We start from the raw sequence: 18,606 nt of genomic DNA, 5'->3' as shown, positions 1-18,606 counted from the left end.
GATACATAAAAAAGGAGTGAGCCATAGAAAAAAAGGCGGCGAACACATATGGTGGCTTTCATCTCTCTCTCTCTCTCTGCACAAGAAGAAGACCACGACCCTCTCTCTAAATTTCATTATTATTTGTTTTATGAGCTTTGTTCTAATAAGTAGCTAGTTCATTTTTCTTTAGATGTAGATGAAACATTGCTTATTTTATTAATTTAATAGTGTTATGCCTTTTAATTGATGCTTTTAGATGTGTTTGAGTCTAACGGAAGATGCTCTATAGCTAAGCAAACTAAGCGTGTCATGTTTTGGCGAATGACGATAATCTTGCAAAGATAGGGCATATCTAAGAGAGATCATCTTTTGTTTTGAAGTTTAGAATTAAATCGGTTAGTGAAAACAATTGGAGATTCGAAATCCCAAAGATCCTCACTAATTTATAGTTAAAGTTTTCGCATTGAATAATCACTTAATTCTTTGTGTTTTTTAAAGTAAAATAAAAATTCATATTTATTTCAAATTAGGTTTTGTTCAACTCATTTTCAGTAACTTAGCATTTTAGTTCTCCATAGTTCCAACTCCGTACTTTCTACTAGCTAGATTAGTGTAGGATTATATTTTTAATTGGTTAGCGACACAATCATGTTTCTTATAAGGCTATCTATGGCGTGCAATCAAGTTTCTTTCCATTGAATGGAATGAAAAAACCCATATATTATAGACTGTCATCTCCATCCAATGGTTAAAAATACAATCAGATACGTACACGGCCAAGTGTGAAGTCCTTCTATTTTTATGTTCTTTTTTGCCAATTGCATCCGAGTAATATGTTCCCCCCCCCCCCCCTTTCTCTCTCTATCCATACACAATTTGCTTTTAGCTTAGACATTCTTTGAAATGTTTTCGATTGAATAGAAATAAGCTTTACAAGGAAGGAGCAGGAGCGGAAATTTGACCAGCTACAGCCTTAGGCATTTACTAGTTGGAAATGAAGATCCAAGAAGTCCTGAAATCCCCCTTAAGAAATTCGTAATTCAAAGTAGACATTAGCAATGACTTAAAAAGATCAGCCAGTGATGGAAAGAGATCTACAAGCTAAGTAGCAAATACCCATTACAGAAAAAGTCAAAACTTTCACCAGATCCAGACATGGATCACCCTAGACCTTTAGACATCTGGCTGATCTGCATACTGTACACTGCTAGCATAGCCATCTCTCTCCCTTCAATTAATTAAAGAATATAATCCACTGAGCTACTAATGATTTTATTTACATAGCTTACACAAATCAATGGCAGATGGAAGCGCCCTCTGAAATTCCATATTATGTACCATCATCTGTTACACTTCTGGCAACTTAGCTTGAAAAGTTGGATTTGACTTCAATGTTTTCTTCGCTAAGTTGCGTATATCATCACTTGATGATTCATTTGATACACGAATGAGTTCTTTCAATGCTCCAGAGGATATGAAGTCCTGGGCATTGTCCTCTGCGGAAAACACAGACCCATGGATTATTTGGTGGTTGGGGGAACATCACAAAGTAAAAGGTCCTAATAATGGTATTCAAAAGAAGATTTTCTATAAATATGTAATGAAATGGTAAATAAAAGAATCTGAACTCCTTTGAGAGCCTGTCTGACTCCCCAAAGATGGTAGATCTAAGTGTAGAGCACAGGCAGAGGTGGGAAGTGTAGAGGATAGTTCTACGAACCCACCTTTATTTAAAAGACATAATAAAGCAATGAACTGATTTAACCCTATATGTAGGTGGAACTAGATAAGCAAGAGAAATAGGTGGAATAATTCAAAAAAACTTAAAACAACAAAGTCATGAAATAAGTAAGAACACAGAAAGTTATCATAAAGGAAGAAGGGGGTGGGGGGTAGAATAATTTTCAACAAGGTGGAGGACAAGAATGTGCTTGCAACCTTCACTACAATACTTTTTAGGGTGGCATGTTCAGATTATAGGCAGAGAGACATTGAGCAAACAACTCAAGACTTATCCTGACTAAATGGGAGTACTACATGGATCTTTTCTCCAACCACTCAATTCAGAGCAAAAATTGCTACCAGTTCTAAGCTACTTAGGTCTTTCCTCACCACTACTCCTGGGGTCGTTTTAACTCTAACTGGGCTATTGTATCATTCCTTTGATCTGAATCAAATCCCTCCAGTTGGTGTCCTGAAAAGACTCCATTGCTTATGTCTAGGCTACCTCAACAGACTCTCACAACTAACGGCATGCTTTGTGGATTGCTTTAAATTTTAATTTATATATTAATTTTTTTAAATGCTTTAACTTGTTCATCCCTTATTTTATCTTCTCTATTTCCTCGTTCTCCAACATTCTCAATTAAACTAAACTAAGGTTGTTTATGGTTTTTCTTAACCAACCAACCTTCAGCTGTATGCATCATTGCTGGTCATAAAACTATCCTATAAAATACTCTGATCATACAACACTTTGGACACACCACCCAACTCTAATTCTTTATGCAACATGATCCTTCTAGTTATCCTTCCTTATTGACGAGTGAACTTGAGTGCCTAAAATTTTCACATAGTGATGTCTCTCAACCATCAGTTTTCACCACCACATGCTTTGTTTCTAGTTAAAACCATATGTTTGTTTCTGTGTTGCTTATGTCAAAACCCTTTAGTTCCAAGGCTGATCCCCACACTTCCAGTATGGCATGTATCCATACTCTTGTTTCATCCACCAAAATAATGCCACAACCAGAAAAGCACACACTAAGGGTTTGATTATTAGCATATCAGTCAGCTCATCTATGATTAAAGCAAACAAAAAAAGGCTCAGAACCTTGACATAATCCAATTATAGTTGGGAACTCGATACCCCCTCTCATCACCAATCTTACAGTCATTATACATATGTTTGACTTTTTCCAACATATTTACTTGAAAAACTTTTCAAATCTAACATTTTCCAGATTGTTCTGGGACTCTTATCATATGATTTGTTTAGTCAATAAATACCACATAGAGATCCACATTACATTCTCTAAATATTTTGATAAGTCTCTGAAGAAAATAAAAAGCTTCTGCAGTTGACCTACAGAAATAAATAACTTCTGAAGTTGACTAAACAATATCCAAGATGATTTTTTGGTGTCAAGGTCCAATAATCTGATTAAAATCTGGTCTAGTCTCTATTCTTCTCTGCTCAGACCTAGGTGTGGTGGTTATTTAGTTTAATGGTTTGCTTTTTCTCAAAACTTCAGCTCTGCCATTGCCTCGGATGTAAGACATGAAGATAAAAGAGCCCAAATCATTGCTCACGTTACTGTTCACATAAACAATTTCTTGCCTTATTTCTTAAGCATATTTTGTGAGGTATTTCCGCAAATAGCATGTTCTAATTACTTCATGTATTTCCCCAAGAAGCTATCAAAAGTCTTCTTTTTGACTATGCAATTCCCTCCGCTTGATAAGCCTACGTCTTATAGACCTAGGACTAACATAACCAAGCCTTTCCGGACTTCAATCAAGATAGGGAGTTCACCCAGAAGACAGTAAAACCTTCATCAACAGCCCCTTATTTTGCCTTAGTGTCAATGATACTAGAAGATCGTGAGGAACCACGACAGGATTATGTGAAGACTTTATTAAAAGAATTTCACTTCATTGGAGAATTAGGAGTTTATTCAATGTACATTGCAGTCAGCAGTAGTATCTTCAAAGACAAACAGGTTCAATAGACTCCATATATGAATGGAGTGATTAATTCATAAAGATGCAACATTAGTTGGCTGTACACCACAACGAGAACCAGAAAAAAGGAACCAGCAGAGAACAACTTGAGAAATTCTCAGATCTGATTAAAGATGTTCTGATACCAGGATCAATAAAATAAATTGTCACCAGATTAAAGAAAGCCAATAGGAATAATAGAATGACTTGTTGCAAGACTGCTCCCTCACCATAAATAAAGTACAAACTAAAGACAAAAGAGTCTCAGAAGATCTTTCAGTTTCAAAATTATCATCTTATAATTGTTACGATACCCTGCCAACCACATTTCCCAATAATTATATTTATTTAAACCTATAAATTTATTTATTTGAATAAAACAATTCCACCAATGAGGAAAAAGACAAGTTTCGGTAAGACATAACACACGCTGTAAAGGCAAGCTTCTCATTGGCCTAACATACACAGAAGGGCTACAGTCCCACAAAAAAACTTACTTTTTTGTGTTAGGATACCTGCTGGTCCACTGTGCCAGCACATGTCCAACCAGTGAAGGTGCAGGGGGTGTGGTAGTACAACTCCTACAAGCTGCACCCCATGGACACCTAACGGTTCTTGAAGCATCCTCTCTTCACTTTGCCCAATTGGCTTACCACTCTTTGAATGCCTACTGCCTCCATTCCAAATCACATTTGGTAAGTTTCTCTCTCATCTAGTATGTTTTGTACGGTTATCCTCACTCTCTTTATATTATTTTATCTCATTAATACCTAACTACTCTCCAAAGGCCAAACATTTAAATGCCAAAAACTTAAAGAAAGCATGTTTTCCTTGATGTCCTGTAGTTCTTTTTTGAGATTCAGAGTATAGCTTAGTACATTCCTCTTACTTTGTGTTGTAATTCTAATAGTATTCTTTAAGGGTAGAATTGTCTCTAGGATGTTATCTGTAATAATCCCACATTGAGAGTTTCTGTTTTTTGTCTCTCAAATTATTATTATAAATAAAGACTGATTGTGTCTCTCTAACATAAGTCACAAGTTTTCAGACCATTCAACATGGTATCAGAGCCAAAGATTCTAAGAATTTGATCCACGGATTTGAGAACCTTCTACAATACCTTAAAGCCACCAGCCCTCTTTCAGCTAAAACCATCACCGCATCTCTCTCTCTCTCTCTTGGTCCTAGGGCCATCACCAACCTCTGCTGGTGGCCTAGGATTACCACCACCACCATTGCCTTGTCCCAAGGACCTTCGCACATCACTGCAAGGCCCTAGGACCTTTGATCCTTGTCGCCATCCCTCCTGACACCTACCTCGAGGTTCCTAAGGCATCGCATCGTTCCTACAATCCCTCTAGGGACCTCGCCACCTTGCCTATCCCTTCCTAAAACCCTACTGCCAACCTTTTAAACCATTTTTTGGCCAACACCTTCCCTCTTTGTTGAGATTCCCTTGGTTGCAAGCACCTCGTTTCTTCGTTACCCATTCATGGTATAATCCCTTGAATGATTTATAACTTTTTTTTGATCGATTGCTCATCCGAATCATTGCGATGGCTTTTGATTCTGTCACCACCACCTCTTCTAGTTCGTTTACTGTGGAGATTGTTACTGTTATTCGTGAGTGTGATTTCTCCCCATTTCAGATGAACTCTGTTAAACTCAAGGGGACATATTACCCTGATGGTTCCACTCTGTGGTGCGGTGGGTGCTTGTGGTCTTTCAGGTCATCTCCACAGTACATCTATAAAACCTTCAACACTTGGTTAGGCCTAAGATAAGTGGGAAACATATGAATGTCTAGTTATGGTTTTCCTGCTCAATTCTATTGAACTTGCCATTGTTGAAAGCTACTTTCTCCTTCCTAATGCCGTTACTATTTGGAAAGTTGCTAAGGGCACCTATTCCAAGGTCTGTAAAGATGCACAATGCTTTGAGATCAGACAGAAAATTCATTAGTTACAATAGAAGGAACTTTTGCTCAATTGTATAATACTCTACAGGGGTATTAGTAGACACTAGACTTCTATGGCAGATTCACTACAACTTATGCTACTGATGTTGCTGTTTATTAGAAGTGGAGACAAGCTTTAAGTTTATGATTTCCTGATCGGTCTCAATATTGAGTATAATCAAATACGTGCATAGATTCTCTCATAGGAGACCCTTCCATCCCTAGAGCTGGCATATGCCACGGTAGACATAGAGAACAACTCCAGAACTGCTATGGTTCATATTAGTATGCCAAAGAGATCTGCCTTGTTTGTTGGTACAAGGGGATCTCATACTCCTACTGGTGATTCTTCTTGTGCTCTAGGAAAGTCTGAATATTGTGGCCGTGAACGTTATGCAAAGGATAAGTGTTGGAAATTACATAGTCGACCACCTAGGTCCCATGGAGGGGGAGGGAATGCTAATCGAGGAGGAAATTCCTGGGCAACTACTAATCAAAGCCCACTTGGACGGCACTAGTGCTCCGACACCTCTTTCCTTAGATGAGCTCCACCATCTCTATAAGTTGATGACCAGACTCTTTCCATGTTGACTTCCAATGCTAGTATTGCCTCTGCCATGGTTAATCCTTTTGAGCCTCCTCCCAATTTAGGTATTTTTTGTTGCCATAATGTGTCCTCTAACTCTCCCTCATGGATAATTGTCTTTAGGGCAACTGATCACATGATTGGTTCTTCCACCTTATACTGAACGTATTGTCGATGGGTCTCTTTCTCCAGTTAACCTTCGGTTTATTATTAGTATTACTCGGGACTTGAACTATAAAGAAACATTCTTCCCTTCTCATTATGTTTTTTAGGACTTGAAAATAGGGCATACGATTGGTAGCGGTAAACGGATATAGGGACTTTACTTGTTGGATGGTTCTCCATTAATGGTTCTCCATTAGTGTTGACTACAGTCTCCAGTTCCACATATCCTGCTTTATTTGCTTTACTACAGTGGCATCATCGTCTTGGCCACTTTGTCTGCCCTCCTTTATCTACTTTAGTTAAAGTTTTTTCTGACTTGGTTAAACATTGTAATTTGAATGACTTTCATTGTGATGTTTTCATTTTAATAAAGCAAACTCAACATATTTATCCTATTTCTAATAATTATAGCACCACTCCTATTATTCATCAGATGTTGGGTGTCCTTCTCATGTTGTTTCTTTCTCTAGATATCATTGGTTTGTTACTTTTATTAATTGTTACACCAGAACCACCTGGGTTTGTTTACTTCACCAAAAAAGTGATGCTTTCTCTTTGTTTTCAAATCTTTCATAAAATGGTTATTACCTAGCTTGAGGCCTTTATGAAAATATTTTGTGTTGATAATGGGACTGAATGGGGAATTCCAAACCTATTTGGCTAATCATGGCATCACCAAACCAATTGTGTTGACATCCCACCTCAAAATGGGTGGCAAAACGCAAGAATGGGCATCTCCTTGAGGTTGCTAGGTTGTTAATGTTTACTATGCATGTTTCACCACAATTTTGGGGAGAAGCCATTCTTGCAGCCACCTATCTCATTAATCGGATGCTACCTTGTGTACTACAACCACAATGCCCTCTTGAAGCCCTTTAAGGTTCTACATCATTTATAGTCCCCCCCCCCCCCCCAAAAAAAAAAAAAAGAGGAGGAAAAAAAAAAAAAAAAAAAAGTCTTTGGGTGTGTGCCTATGCTAGAAACCATCAAGTTCAAGGTAAGCTTGATCCACGTGGATTATGATGTATTTTCCTTGGTTACTCTGCCACTTAAAAGGGTTACAAGTGTCATTGTCCACCTTCCCGACAGATGTCAGTTTCCATGGATGTTGTTTTTCAGGAAAACATCTCCTATTTTCCCCCTATACCTCTTCAGGGGGACAGTGAGTCCAATAAAGACGTTCGAGTTCTCATCCCTCCAATGGAAATCCCCTATGATATTCTTGCTTATAATGTCCACTTGGAAGATGGAGTATTTGGACAAGAACAACGGCGGATGGACAAGAACCGTGACATGCGGGGGAGACACAACCTACATTGCAATCTCTTCTGAAAACTTATCATATAGAAAAGCAATGAAGGAAGATCCTCTACCGTTCCTAGCAAATTGGAAGCTCTACCTCCTAATCCTGAAGAGAATACTCTTGATAAGTCAATTCTTGATTCAATTTTTTATCCTTCATTAAACTTACCAATTGCACTAAGTGAGCATGCACCAGGCATCCTATTTCTAACTTTGTCTCACATCACTCACTATTGCTAGTTTTTTCCAAGCTTTATTTCTTCCTTATCCTTTGCTTCTATTCCTAACACTTGGCAAGAAGCATAACTCATTCACACTAGAAACAAACGATGGAGTAAGAGATGAGAGCCTTGGAAAAAAACCAAATGTGGATCTCGTGACCTTGCCTACAAAGAAAAGGACTGTTGGGTGCAAATGGGTGTTTATTATAAAGCAAAAAGCTGATGGTATTGTGGGAAGAAATATAGCTAGACTGGTGGCTGAGGGGTTCACTCAGACTAATGGGATTGACTACCAGGAGACCTTTTCACTAGTTGTGAAGATGAACACAATACGAATTGTGTTCTCATAGGCAATAAATCAGGGTTGGAGTCTTCAACAACTTGATGTGAAGACTGCCTTTCTTCATGAGGAAATTCAAGAGGAAGTGTATATGGAATTATGGATGTGCCACCAAGGTGTACTTCCACAGAAACTCACCGGAAGGTGTGCAAACTGAGGTGTGCTCTTGATAGGTTGATCCAGTCCCTAAAAAGCATCGTTTAGAGATTCTATAGAGCTATGGTGTCCATTGGTTATAGACAGAGTAATGCTGTTGATCAACAGGACAGACTCTCACGTAACAATACTGCTAGTATACGTGGATGATATTGTCATCTTAGGGAACAGCAGCTCTAAAGGCATTCCTGGGTACTAAATTTGAAATCAAGGACATGGGAAAACTCAGATATTTCTTGGGCATTGAACTAGCAGATTTAGCTAATGTAGCATATCTCTCTTGCAAAGGAAATACATTACGAATTTGTTAATTGAGATACAGATGTTAAGATGCAAACCAGCTAAATCCCTTATTAAGCCTAACTTGCACTTGAAAGCCAAAGAAGGAGAACCTGTGGACAAGACTAGCTATCAAGGACTAGTTGGCAAACTGATTTATTTGTCTCACACTTGACTAGATATCACTTTTGCTGTGAGTCTGGTGAGTCAATACATGCATGCCACTTATTCCACACATCAGATGTTATCTACCGGATTCTAAGGTATTTAAAGGCTGCCCCAGGAAAGGGAGTTTTGATTTCTCCTGGACAGGTTGCCCTGATGATAGAAAGTCTAACTCTGTGCACTGCAGTTATGTAGGAGGAAACCTAGTAATTACGAGGAGTAAGAAACAAGCATTAGTTGCTAGGTCTGGTGCTGAAGTAGAATTTAGAGCAATGGCACAGGGTATTAATGAGGTGCTATGGTTGAAAGGGTTACTTTAAGACCCGAGTACAGATTTAAAGACACCCATACAGTTGTTGTTAGATAGTAAATCAACAATCAATGTAGCCCCAAATCTAGTTCAGCATTATAGAACCAAGCATGTAGAGATTGACATATACTTTATTAAGAAGAAGATCGAGTCTTGACTGATCCACATTTCCTTTGTCTCATTTGACAACCAGAAGGCTGATGTATTTACAAAGAGTCTAAGCACTAAACTTTTTGGCAACATTACTAGCAAGTTGGGCATGATAGATATCTATGCACCAACTTGAGGGGGAGTTCTTGTAATTTTGGTAGTATTTTTAAGGTTAGATGTTGTTGTAATAATCCCACATTGAGAGTTTCTCCTTTTTGTCTCTCATATTATTATTATAAATATAGATTGAGTGTCTCTTTGACACATGTAAGAAGTTCTCAGACCATTCAACACTCTAGTACCTTACATAAATCATATGCAACTTGCTCTGAAGTTTTCCCTTGCAGCAAAGTTTCTTCTGCAGAAGATATTTGAAGATCAATTTATAGAGTTTGTTGTATACTCTAAAATGGTTAAAATTCCCATTTCTAATTTTGGATGAAAATACACAGAGCTTGTATTTAAAGTTGTATCGAATTTTAATTGTAATTGCATGTAAAAACCAATGACCTAATTAACTCATTTAGATGTCCCCCTACTTTCTTGCTTCAAGTGTCACCCACTGTTTTGTTGAAGTTATGGATACTCTTATAACTCCTGTTAAAATAGAGAAGTAAGCTACATTTCTGCTGAGCTTATGGGCATTCTGGACATCCCTTTTAATTTTTTGGGTAGTTGTGTTCCTTAGGCTTCAGACTTTCAATGGACTACCACAAATGAGCCTGTTGGCTTGCAATTTCTTTTGCTCCTGATTGAAATTTATTCAATTGCAACAGATCAACTTTTTCATAGCTGAGTTCTGCAGACTTTCTTTCATGTGTCTGTGTATCCAATATGCATATGTATACATAAGCAAATTAGTGTCAATGGACAGAACCATCCATGAACCAATGACAATATTCACGTTGCTTTTCATGTGAATAGTGTCAAAGCCCATAAGACCAACTGCTGGAAACTCAAGAATAATAACTAATAGACTAATGGAAAAAATATTACACCCATCTATGCCTATGATTTTGGCACAACCGTACAGGTATAGGCAAGGTTCCTACACCTCTCCTACACAATGGCCCTCGTGTGCCGGTGGGGGGGGGGGGGGGGGGGGAATCCCTACACCTGAAGCTGTTCTTAGGCAGCTGAAGTGCATCAGTAGGACTTTAGTTTTGTATCTCTTTTCTTTAAGATGAGCCTGGTTTATGTAACATGGGAGTACATATATGTCACATAAAGTCTTCTTTTGTATTTTTGCTACTTGTCTACCATAGGATCTCTTTCTATTTTTCTCTATATAATTAGGTAATACCGTAATACGCACTTTCCATTTTCTCTTGTGAGCAGCTCAGGAAAGCCCTAAATTGAGTTTACCAAAAAGTGCATCCAACAAGGAAACCCAAACATATAATGTTGAAATGCTATATTGACCAACAGAGGGTCATAGACTTGCTGGAAAAGATACGAATCCATATTGAAGTGTCTGTACCAAGATGAAACTAATCATATTTGATTCCTCAATTTTACACCATTTCCCCTTATCATAACTTCTTGAATACAGAAGAAACCAGTGATCTGAATAACTGAAATTGCTGCACTCATGCTAACCCAAGAACTCTTCATGCAGTCATAATCCTCTTCTCCCCCTCTCTCATATGTGGGTATGTGTGCATGTGTGTCTATTATAGAGCAGAAAAGCACTAAAATTCTCCATCATCATTAGGCTGCAATAATCTTAAATCCATGTGACCTTACCATTTTGGGCTAAATGACAAAGAGCAAGCTCAAGGTGGCGACGAGTTGAAGGCGGACCATCAGTAGAATTGGAAATCAAACATGTGAGTACTCCATCCTCAATAAGCAACGAACGCCCTCTTCTGTGTCCTACAGTGAGTAAAGAACATTAAGCTGCAAAATGATTCAAATAATTTGATTTCATGTTATGAAGGAAGATAGAATTCCACAGACCTTCAATGATTCCTCGTGTTTCACATTTTGAAAAGTTTGCGATTCCCCGAGCAACTTGTGCCATGACATCACTGTTACCATATTTGATCATTCCCAAGAGTGCCTTGATGCCACCATCTTCTTTCAGCATTGCATGTAACCTTTCTGTAGAGTAACTAACATGTGCATCAGCTGTCAAATAAGTTTAATGTACAATCTATTTTCAAGTTCAAACAGCCTAATCTACATTTAAAAATTTTCTACAGGAAACATTGAAGTAGTTTTCCCAATAATATCTTACAATCAATAAATAATTCAAAAAAAAGGTATAACTAATTTCAACATAACAGCACAAGAACTTCTACAAAAGATGCACACAGGAGTTGTTTGACAGAAAGTAATATTTGAGAATAGACTTTCAGATTGCTCACATATATGAAATGCTGATAAGTTAAAAACAGATGAAAACCATGTAAGTATGTAACAGTATCTAGGAATACTTGGAAAATATTAGGAATTCTGTGAAAAGCACGATATGATGGTGATCTATCAAATTTCATACAGATCTCACTCATAGGTACCATGGAGAAGAACAAAACATGAAACAAGAAGTCTCATAATAATACTAGTCGTAGTAATAATAATAGTAGTGATAATTAATCTATGGCCTTTCTTGAGCACAAGGGCCTCCATTTCTTATAGCTAAGACATTGTGTAAGCTCAAAACATGAAGTCCCAGATTTCTGTTCACACAAACTCCCCCTAGAACCCTTCTTAAAAAAGGATCAACATCTACCATAACCAGTCACGACATTGGCAACAAAAAGTGAGAAATTTTGGGCTGTTTAAGGGTTTCTCAATTCTACAACAACAATAAGCCTTGTCCCAACTAAATGGGGTCGGCTACATGGATTCTTGCCTTCCAATCAGTTCTGTTTGAAGCCATGCCAGATACAAGGCTTAAGCTATGCATATCATTTCTCACCACTTCTCTTAAGGTTATCTTAAGTCTACCCCTAGCTCTTCTAGTTCCTTCAATTTGGATTATATCACTTCTCAGTACAGGGGCATTTATAGGTCTCCGTTGAACATGGTCGTGCCACCTCAAACGACTTTTTCGAAGCTTATCACTTATGGGAGCAACTCCCAAACCAACTCTAATATGATCATTTCTTATCTTATCCTTCCTAGTTTTGCCACTCGTCCATCTTAGCATCCTCATTTATGCTACACTAAGTTTATCTATATGATTCTTTTTAACAACCCAACACTCTGCACCGTACATCATAGCTGGTCGAACGATGGTCCTATAGAATTTTCCTTTAAGCTTTAATGGAATACATTGATCACACAAGACCCCAAACGCACCTTTACACTTCATCCACCCTATTTTAATTCTTTGGGAACATCATCCTCTATATCACCTCTTTTATTTATGATTGAACCTAGGTACCTAAAATAATCACTCTAAGGAATCTCCTTATTGTCAAGTTTCACCACCTTATTGTCTGCCTGATCATGATTAAAGTTACAAACTAGATACTTTGTCTTCGTTCTACTTAGTTTAAAGCCTCTTGATTCCAAAGATGCTCTCCAGATTCTAACTTGGTATTAATCCCCACTTGAGTCTCATCTATCACCACAATATCATCAGTAAAAAGCATACACCAAGGGATCTCGTCTTGAATGTCCTTGGTTAATTCATCCATTACAAATGCAAGTAAATATGGGCTTAAAGTTTATCCTTGATGTAGCCCAACTGTAATTGGGAATTCATTACTTTGTCCCCCCACTATTCTTACAGTTTTCACTAAACCATCATACATATCCTTAACTATGTCTACATATTTACTTACAACACTTCTTTTCTCTAGTACTTGCCAAATTAACGCTTTAGGAACTCTATCATAAGCTTTTTCTAGGTCAATAAATACCATATGAAGGTCTTTCCTACATTCTCTATACCATTCCATAAATCTCCTAAATAGGCAAATAGCCTTCGTTGTTGACCTTCACGGCATACACCTAAACTGGTTCTCCGAATTATGGTTAAGTGTCTCAAACAGTTTTCAATTACTCTCTTCCATAATTTCGTAGTAGGGCTCATCAGTTTAATGCCCCTATAGTTATTATAGCTTTGAATATCTCTTTTATTTTTGTAAATTGGAACCACAATGCTTCTCCTCCATTCATCTAGCATTTTCCCTATGCTCATAATCTTGTTAAACAACTTAGTCAACCAAACTAGCCTGCAGGTTCCTAAGCTCTTCCATACTTCTATTGGGATTTCATCAAAGACCTTGTGTCTTGCTTAGTTTCATCCTCCTTAGTACTTCTTTTACTTCGGACATCGAAATTCTCCGCATATATGGGTTTGAAAATTGGTGCCTTGGTAAATGGTGTAATCGTCTGAATTACAAGTGCTTGAAGCATGCTCGTTTAGTAGAATAGAGAAATAGATTTTCCATCTTTTCTTAATGTCCTCATCACATACTAGTACTTTACCATCTCCATTTTTAATACATATAACATGGTCAAGATCTTTACCCTTCCTATCCCTTATTTTAGCTATATTATAAATAAAATTTCCCCCTTCCTCAATGCCCAACTCATTGTATAACTCTTCATATTTCTTCTCCCTTGCTTTTTCTGTAATTTTCTTAGCTTCATTTCTAGCCAACATATACCTTTGAAGATCCTTAACTTCCTTAGTTCTTTACCATGTCTTAAAACTAGTTTTCTTATAGTTAATGGCAGCTTGAACCTCACTATCCCACCACCAAGTCTCCCTATAAGAATGGAGTTTTCCTTTTGATTCACCTAGGACATCTTTAGCCACCTGCTTGATACACATAGCCATCTCATTCCACATCGCATTAGAGTCCCCCTCATAATCCCACTTTCCTTGTTGGACTACTTCATTAGCGAAGGATTTCAAGCACTCTCCTTTCAAGTTCCACCATCTTATCCAGCGATAGTTAGCCTTGCACCTTTTATGAGTTTTTGGGGTTAGGCATATATCCAAGACCATAAGTCTATGTTGTGTAGTTAAGTTTTCCCCTGGTATTACCATACAATCCTTGGACAACAATCTATCAGTCCTTTTAGTTAGAAAGAAATCTATTTGGCTTCTATGATGTCCACTTTTGAAGGTAATCAAATGCTCCTCTCTCTTTTTGAAGTAAATATTTACAATAGATAGATAAAAAACAACAACAAAATATAAAATTGAAATCCCTTCCTCATTCCTCTCTCCAAAACCATATCCTTCATGTACACTCTCATAACCTCCTTGATCTTTTCCAATATGTCCATTTAGATCACCTCCTATGATAACCTTTTCTCCTCGACATATTCCTTGCATTAACCATCCATATTTTTCCAAAATTCTAACTTTAGACTTTTACTAATCCTACTTGAGGTGCATATGCACAAATTATATTTAAAATCTCTTTCTCCATTATAAGCTTGATAGAAATAATCCTATCACCCACTATTTTAACATTCACCACATCATTCTTAACATCTTTATCCCCTATTACACATATTCCATTTTATTAGTTTTATCCCTAGTATACCAATGTTTAAAGTCATCTAACTCTTTAGCTTTTTACTCTTCCATCTAATCTCTTGAATGCAAGCTATATTAATCCTTCTTTTCCTTACAACATCTATCAATTCTAAGCTCTTATTTGTTAAAGATCATATGTTCCAAGATGCCAATCTAATCTTATGTTTTTGGACTAGCTTCTTTACTTGCACTCGTCCACGGCGCGGGAACCCTTGCCTACTTATCACTGCATCCGGGCACCGATGCGATGTGTCACTTACAAGGGATGCCCTAACTCACTCTTGCCCACTTATCACTACACCTGGGTCATAGTGTAGTGAATCCTTTTTTTTTTTTTTTAGGAACGCCCTAGCATAGCGTTCATTATATAACGTTGAATCCATGAAAAAGGACTGCCGACTTGACACACCAACCATCCCCCTTTACCCGGGCTTGGGACTGGCAACAAAACACTGACAGAGGTCGGCCAGGTTTCTTAATTCTAGTTCCAACAAATGTTGACCATGTTCTCTTTCTGATGATTTTTTAGGAATAATGGCTTGTCTAGGGGACACCAGCCATACTTCATTCATAATAATGTAAGATGAGGTACAAGTACAACAATGTCCATCATGACAAATCTAACTAATAGCTATATTACAAGAAAACCCCTTAAGTAGGTGTATAGACATCATCCATGCAACTTAGCATACAATTGATGAGAAACTTTACTACTAAAACCTCATTAAAGACATGAGATACAAATATCACCATGTTCTCTCCTTATAATGACACAGTCAATCTATATGCTTTGTCCTGCGATGCTGAATTGGATTATCAGCAATGTTAGTAGCGGATATACAATTGCATACATCATAGGAAATTCGCAAACCCCATGCATCACACCATAGAATCTTCTTCCGCACTTGATCTGGCAATCAGAGAACCAACCAATCTATATCTGTACAAGTCTCAACAAACATCTGATCATAAGGAGAGAAAATCACACCTTTTTCTTGGGGCTGACTTTGATTATTAGAAGAAGCAAGACACAACATCCATACATGTGGAACAGGGATTGTGATAGTACCGACTGACTATAGTCACAGTATAGGCAATGTCTGGATTGGAGTGAGAAAGATTAACCAAACTTTCTACCAATCTCTGGCATCTTCCTTTATCAATCAATTCACCCTCTTCACTCTTGAGACTAACACTAGCTTCAAGGGGCTTACCTATGTGCTCGCACCCAAGGTACGAAATTTAAACTTCAGTGAAAACCTTGAAACTTTGGCAAAATTTCGCCGAAATTTGGGAATGTTTCGGTGGAATTCCGCTCCCCCCCCCCCCATTTTTGAGTAGTATTTGGGGACATTTTTTGTGTTTAGTCTAATTTGAAGCCAAAAAACACATTGGGAGTGTTATTTTTTCCTAAAATCTAACCTAAAGTGGTGTTCTTGATAGGCACATGCCCGATTGTATGAGGGCGAAACTAGAAGTCCAAAACACGAATTTTAACCAATGTAAATATGAATATTATGCAAGACAACAATAAGATTTTCAAATGCAAGTATGCAACAACACATACAAGTAGAATTTCAAATGCCACAACACATACAACAAGTAGAATTTCAATATACAAGTATGTGTCGGGTTAGATCCATCCCCTGGGTCATTGAGGACAATAAGTAGTACTTTGAATATTGGATATAAGCATGCCATGACATGGCATGAATAAATTTATCCATACAATCTGTCAGTGGCATAAATAGTTGTGTTGGTCCTAATTGATATCCAAAGATGGAATCACAAATGATGCACCTAATCTATCTCCATATTCATGTAGACATGGTACTATAATCAACAAATGAACCACTATATGCTCTACCATATCCATATCTATAGCCATATGCTCCTTATGCTACAAACCCTTAGAATTTTAAAAAATTCACAAGAATTTTCGAGATTTCAGAGAAATTTCCAAAATCTTACCGAAAATTAGCAAAAATTTCAGCAAGATTACCGAAATTTCACCAAAATCCGAGACTTTTCAATTTCAACCCAGGTTTCATGTTGCTAATTGAAGTATATACAAGTTTTGGGTTGTTTTAACATGAACAATATTATGCCAGTGATGCTACTCTACTTTCTATTTCTAATATAGGAATCTTGCTATTCAAGTTTTGGGAGTTTCTAGAAAGCATAATTTCTATTTTCTGTTGTTAGTTACTAATATCAGAACTTTCCTTTTTCAATACTTTCTAGTTTGGACAAATTTTAAGAGTTAGAAGACTAGAAAATTATGTCCATAAGTTGTACTCTTTATGTCATTTTTTAGAGGGCAAGCTCAAGTTGTAATCTAGATTACTGATATCTATAAATAAGAGGATGCGATTTTAGGAGTAAGAAGCCAGAATCGCAGGCTTTTGTGATTCCTATCAATACTTCTTCTTTCTTTATTTTTTTTTCTTATTTTGTTCTTCTCAGTTCTTCTTGTTATTACACTGTTTTGGTTGGTTAAAGTTTATTTTCTAACATGGTATCAAAGCAGTAATCAGAATTTGTTTCTCTCTGTGATTGCCGGTTTGAGAGTTGTTTAGGTTTTCAGTTTGAAGAACGGGACCCTAGTTCAATGAAGATGACAAACTATTCACTGAACTGGGGTTCCCATGGAGATTTAACATTCGAAAAAATAAAAATAAAAATTCAATAGTTTGTTTTCTGGTTTTCGACCTTCTATTGGAGGTTTTGCTTGAATTGGAAGTATGGGTTCTCTACATTTTATCTGCGTATTGAGCTTTTTGCAATATGTTTTCTGGTTTTGTTCCTAATTTTGATTTCTGTTTCAGTTCCATAATTCCCATACTTGCTTTATTTAGTGTATCCATTAGTATTTATTTCCTAAATTTAGGCTTGCAACTCTGTCCTTCATTTACAAATTTAGTTCCTTTCATGTTCATCGGTTCTTTATTTTCTAGCCTCTTGAAATATCAATTTTTTTATTTAATTATTTAATTATTATTTAAATATTACAAAATTGCCATTGGGCTTATATATTTATTTGTAACCCCTTTTAAAATTCTGGTTTATTACAATGTTACTAATATCTTAATCTAACATGGGGAGAGTTTGGAAGTTGTTTCTTAAATTCAGACTTGCTAACGAATGAAGATTATATCTACCATAAAAGTCTCATTGGAAATTATTGCTTAGGATCTTTTTATACTGGATATTGGTTGTCATTAATTGTTCACGTGTAATGCTACACGTGAGGGGGAGAATGGTGTTTTATTCTATATCTACTCAAGGTGTATTGAAGAATATTATTTGTGAATGTCTTTGTCCTCCCAAGATGGTAATCTACAATAATACCTTTACCTACCTTTACCTATACTACCTTTTACCTATTTGGTCTATAGTAACCCATATTACCTTACCTACCTGGTCCGTAATAATCTATACTACCTTACCTATTTGGTCCATAGTAAACAATACTTATTTTTAACTGCCTGCTTAGTCCACAATAACCAATACTGTCTTTTACCTACCCATACTTTACCTACTATTTCCCCTTTTTTTTTTGGTGTCTGAGGTTCATCCGGGACAGCCTACGCGTACCTTGATTACATCCTTAGAGGGAGCTTTGTCGTCCGCAAGGGTCGAACCCATGACCTCTCCATTGAGAAGTATGGATCTTACCATTCTACCAACCCTACATTGACTACTACCTCCCTTTTACTTACCCATACTTTACCAATTACTTGCCTTTTTGCGAAACGCTT

The 18,606-nt window shown here is 37.1% G+C and overlaps 1 protein-coding gene across 1 annotated transcript in view; it reads right to left on the bottom strand.

Annotated features, from left to right (window-relative positions):
- Positions 1-895: 895 nt before the first annotated feature.
- The window catches only part of MRH2 (Armadillo/beta-catenin repeat family protein / kinesin motor family protein), a 60,365-nt gene continuing 42,654 nt past the window's right edge, over positions 896-18,606 (bottom strand). Inside the window, exons 19-21 of the mRNA XM_089150014.1 lie at positions 11,296-11,439; positions 11,083-11,211; positions 896-1,478 (exon numbers count right to left, since the gene is read on the bottom strand). Coding sequence (XP_089006140.1) covers positions 1,330-1,478; positions 11,083-11,211; positions 11,296-11,439 — 422 coding nt within the window. The 3' untranslated portion in view covers positions 896-1,329. The remainder of the gene's footprint in view (positions 1,479-11,082; positions 11,212-11,295; positions 11,440-18,606) is intronic.

Source organism: Hakea prostrata, chromosome 3 (assembly GCF_041222555.1).
Source record: "Hakea prostrata isolate BN-2017 chromosome 3, UWA_Hpros_2, whole genome shotgun sequence".
In the NCBI taxonomy this organism is placed as follows: domain Eukaryota; kingdom Viridiplantae; phylum Streptophyta; class Magnoliopsida; order Proteales; family Proteaceae; genus Hakea; species Hakea prostrata.
The sequence above is the reverse complement of the archived record's forward strand: the minus strand, read 5'-3'. Positions and strand labels throughout refer to the sequence as shown.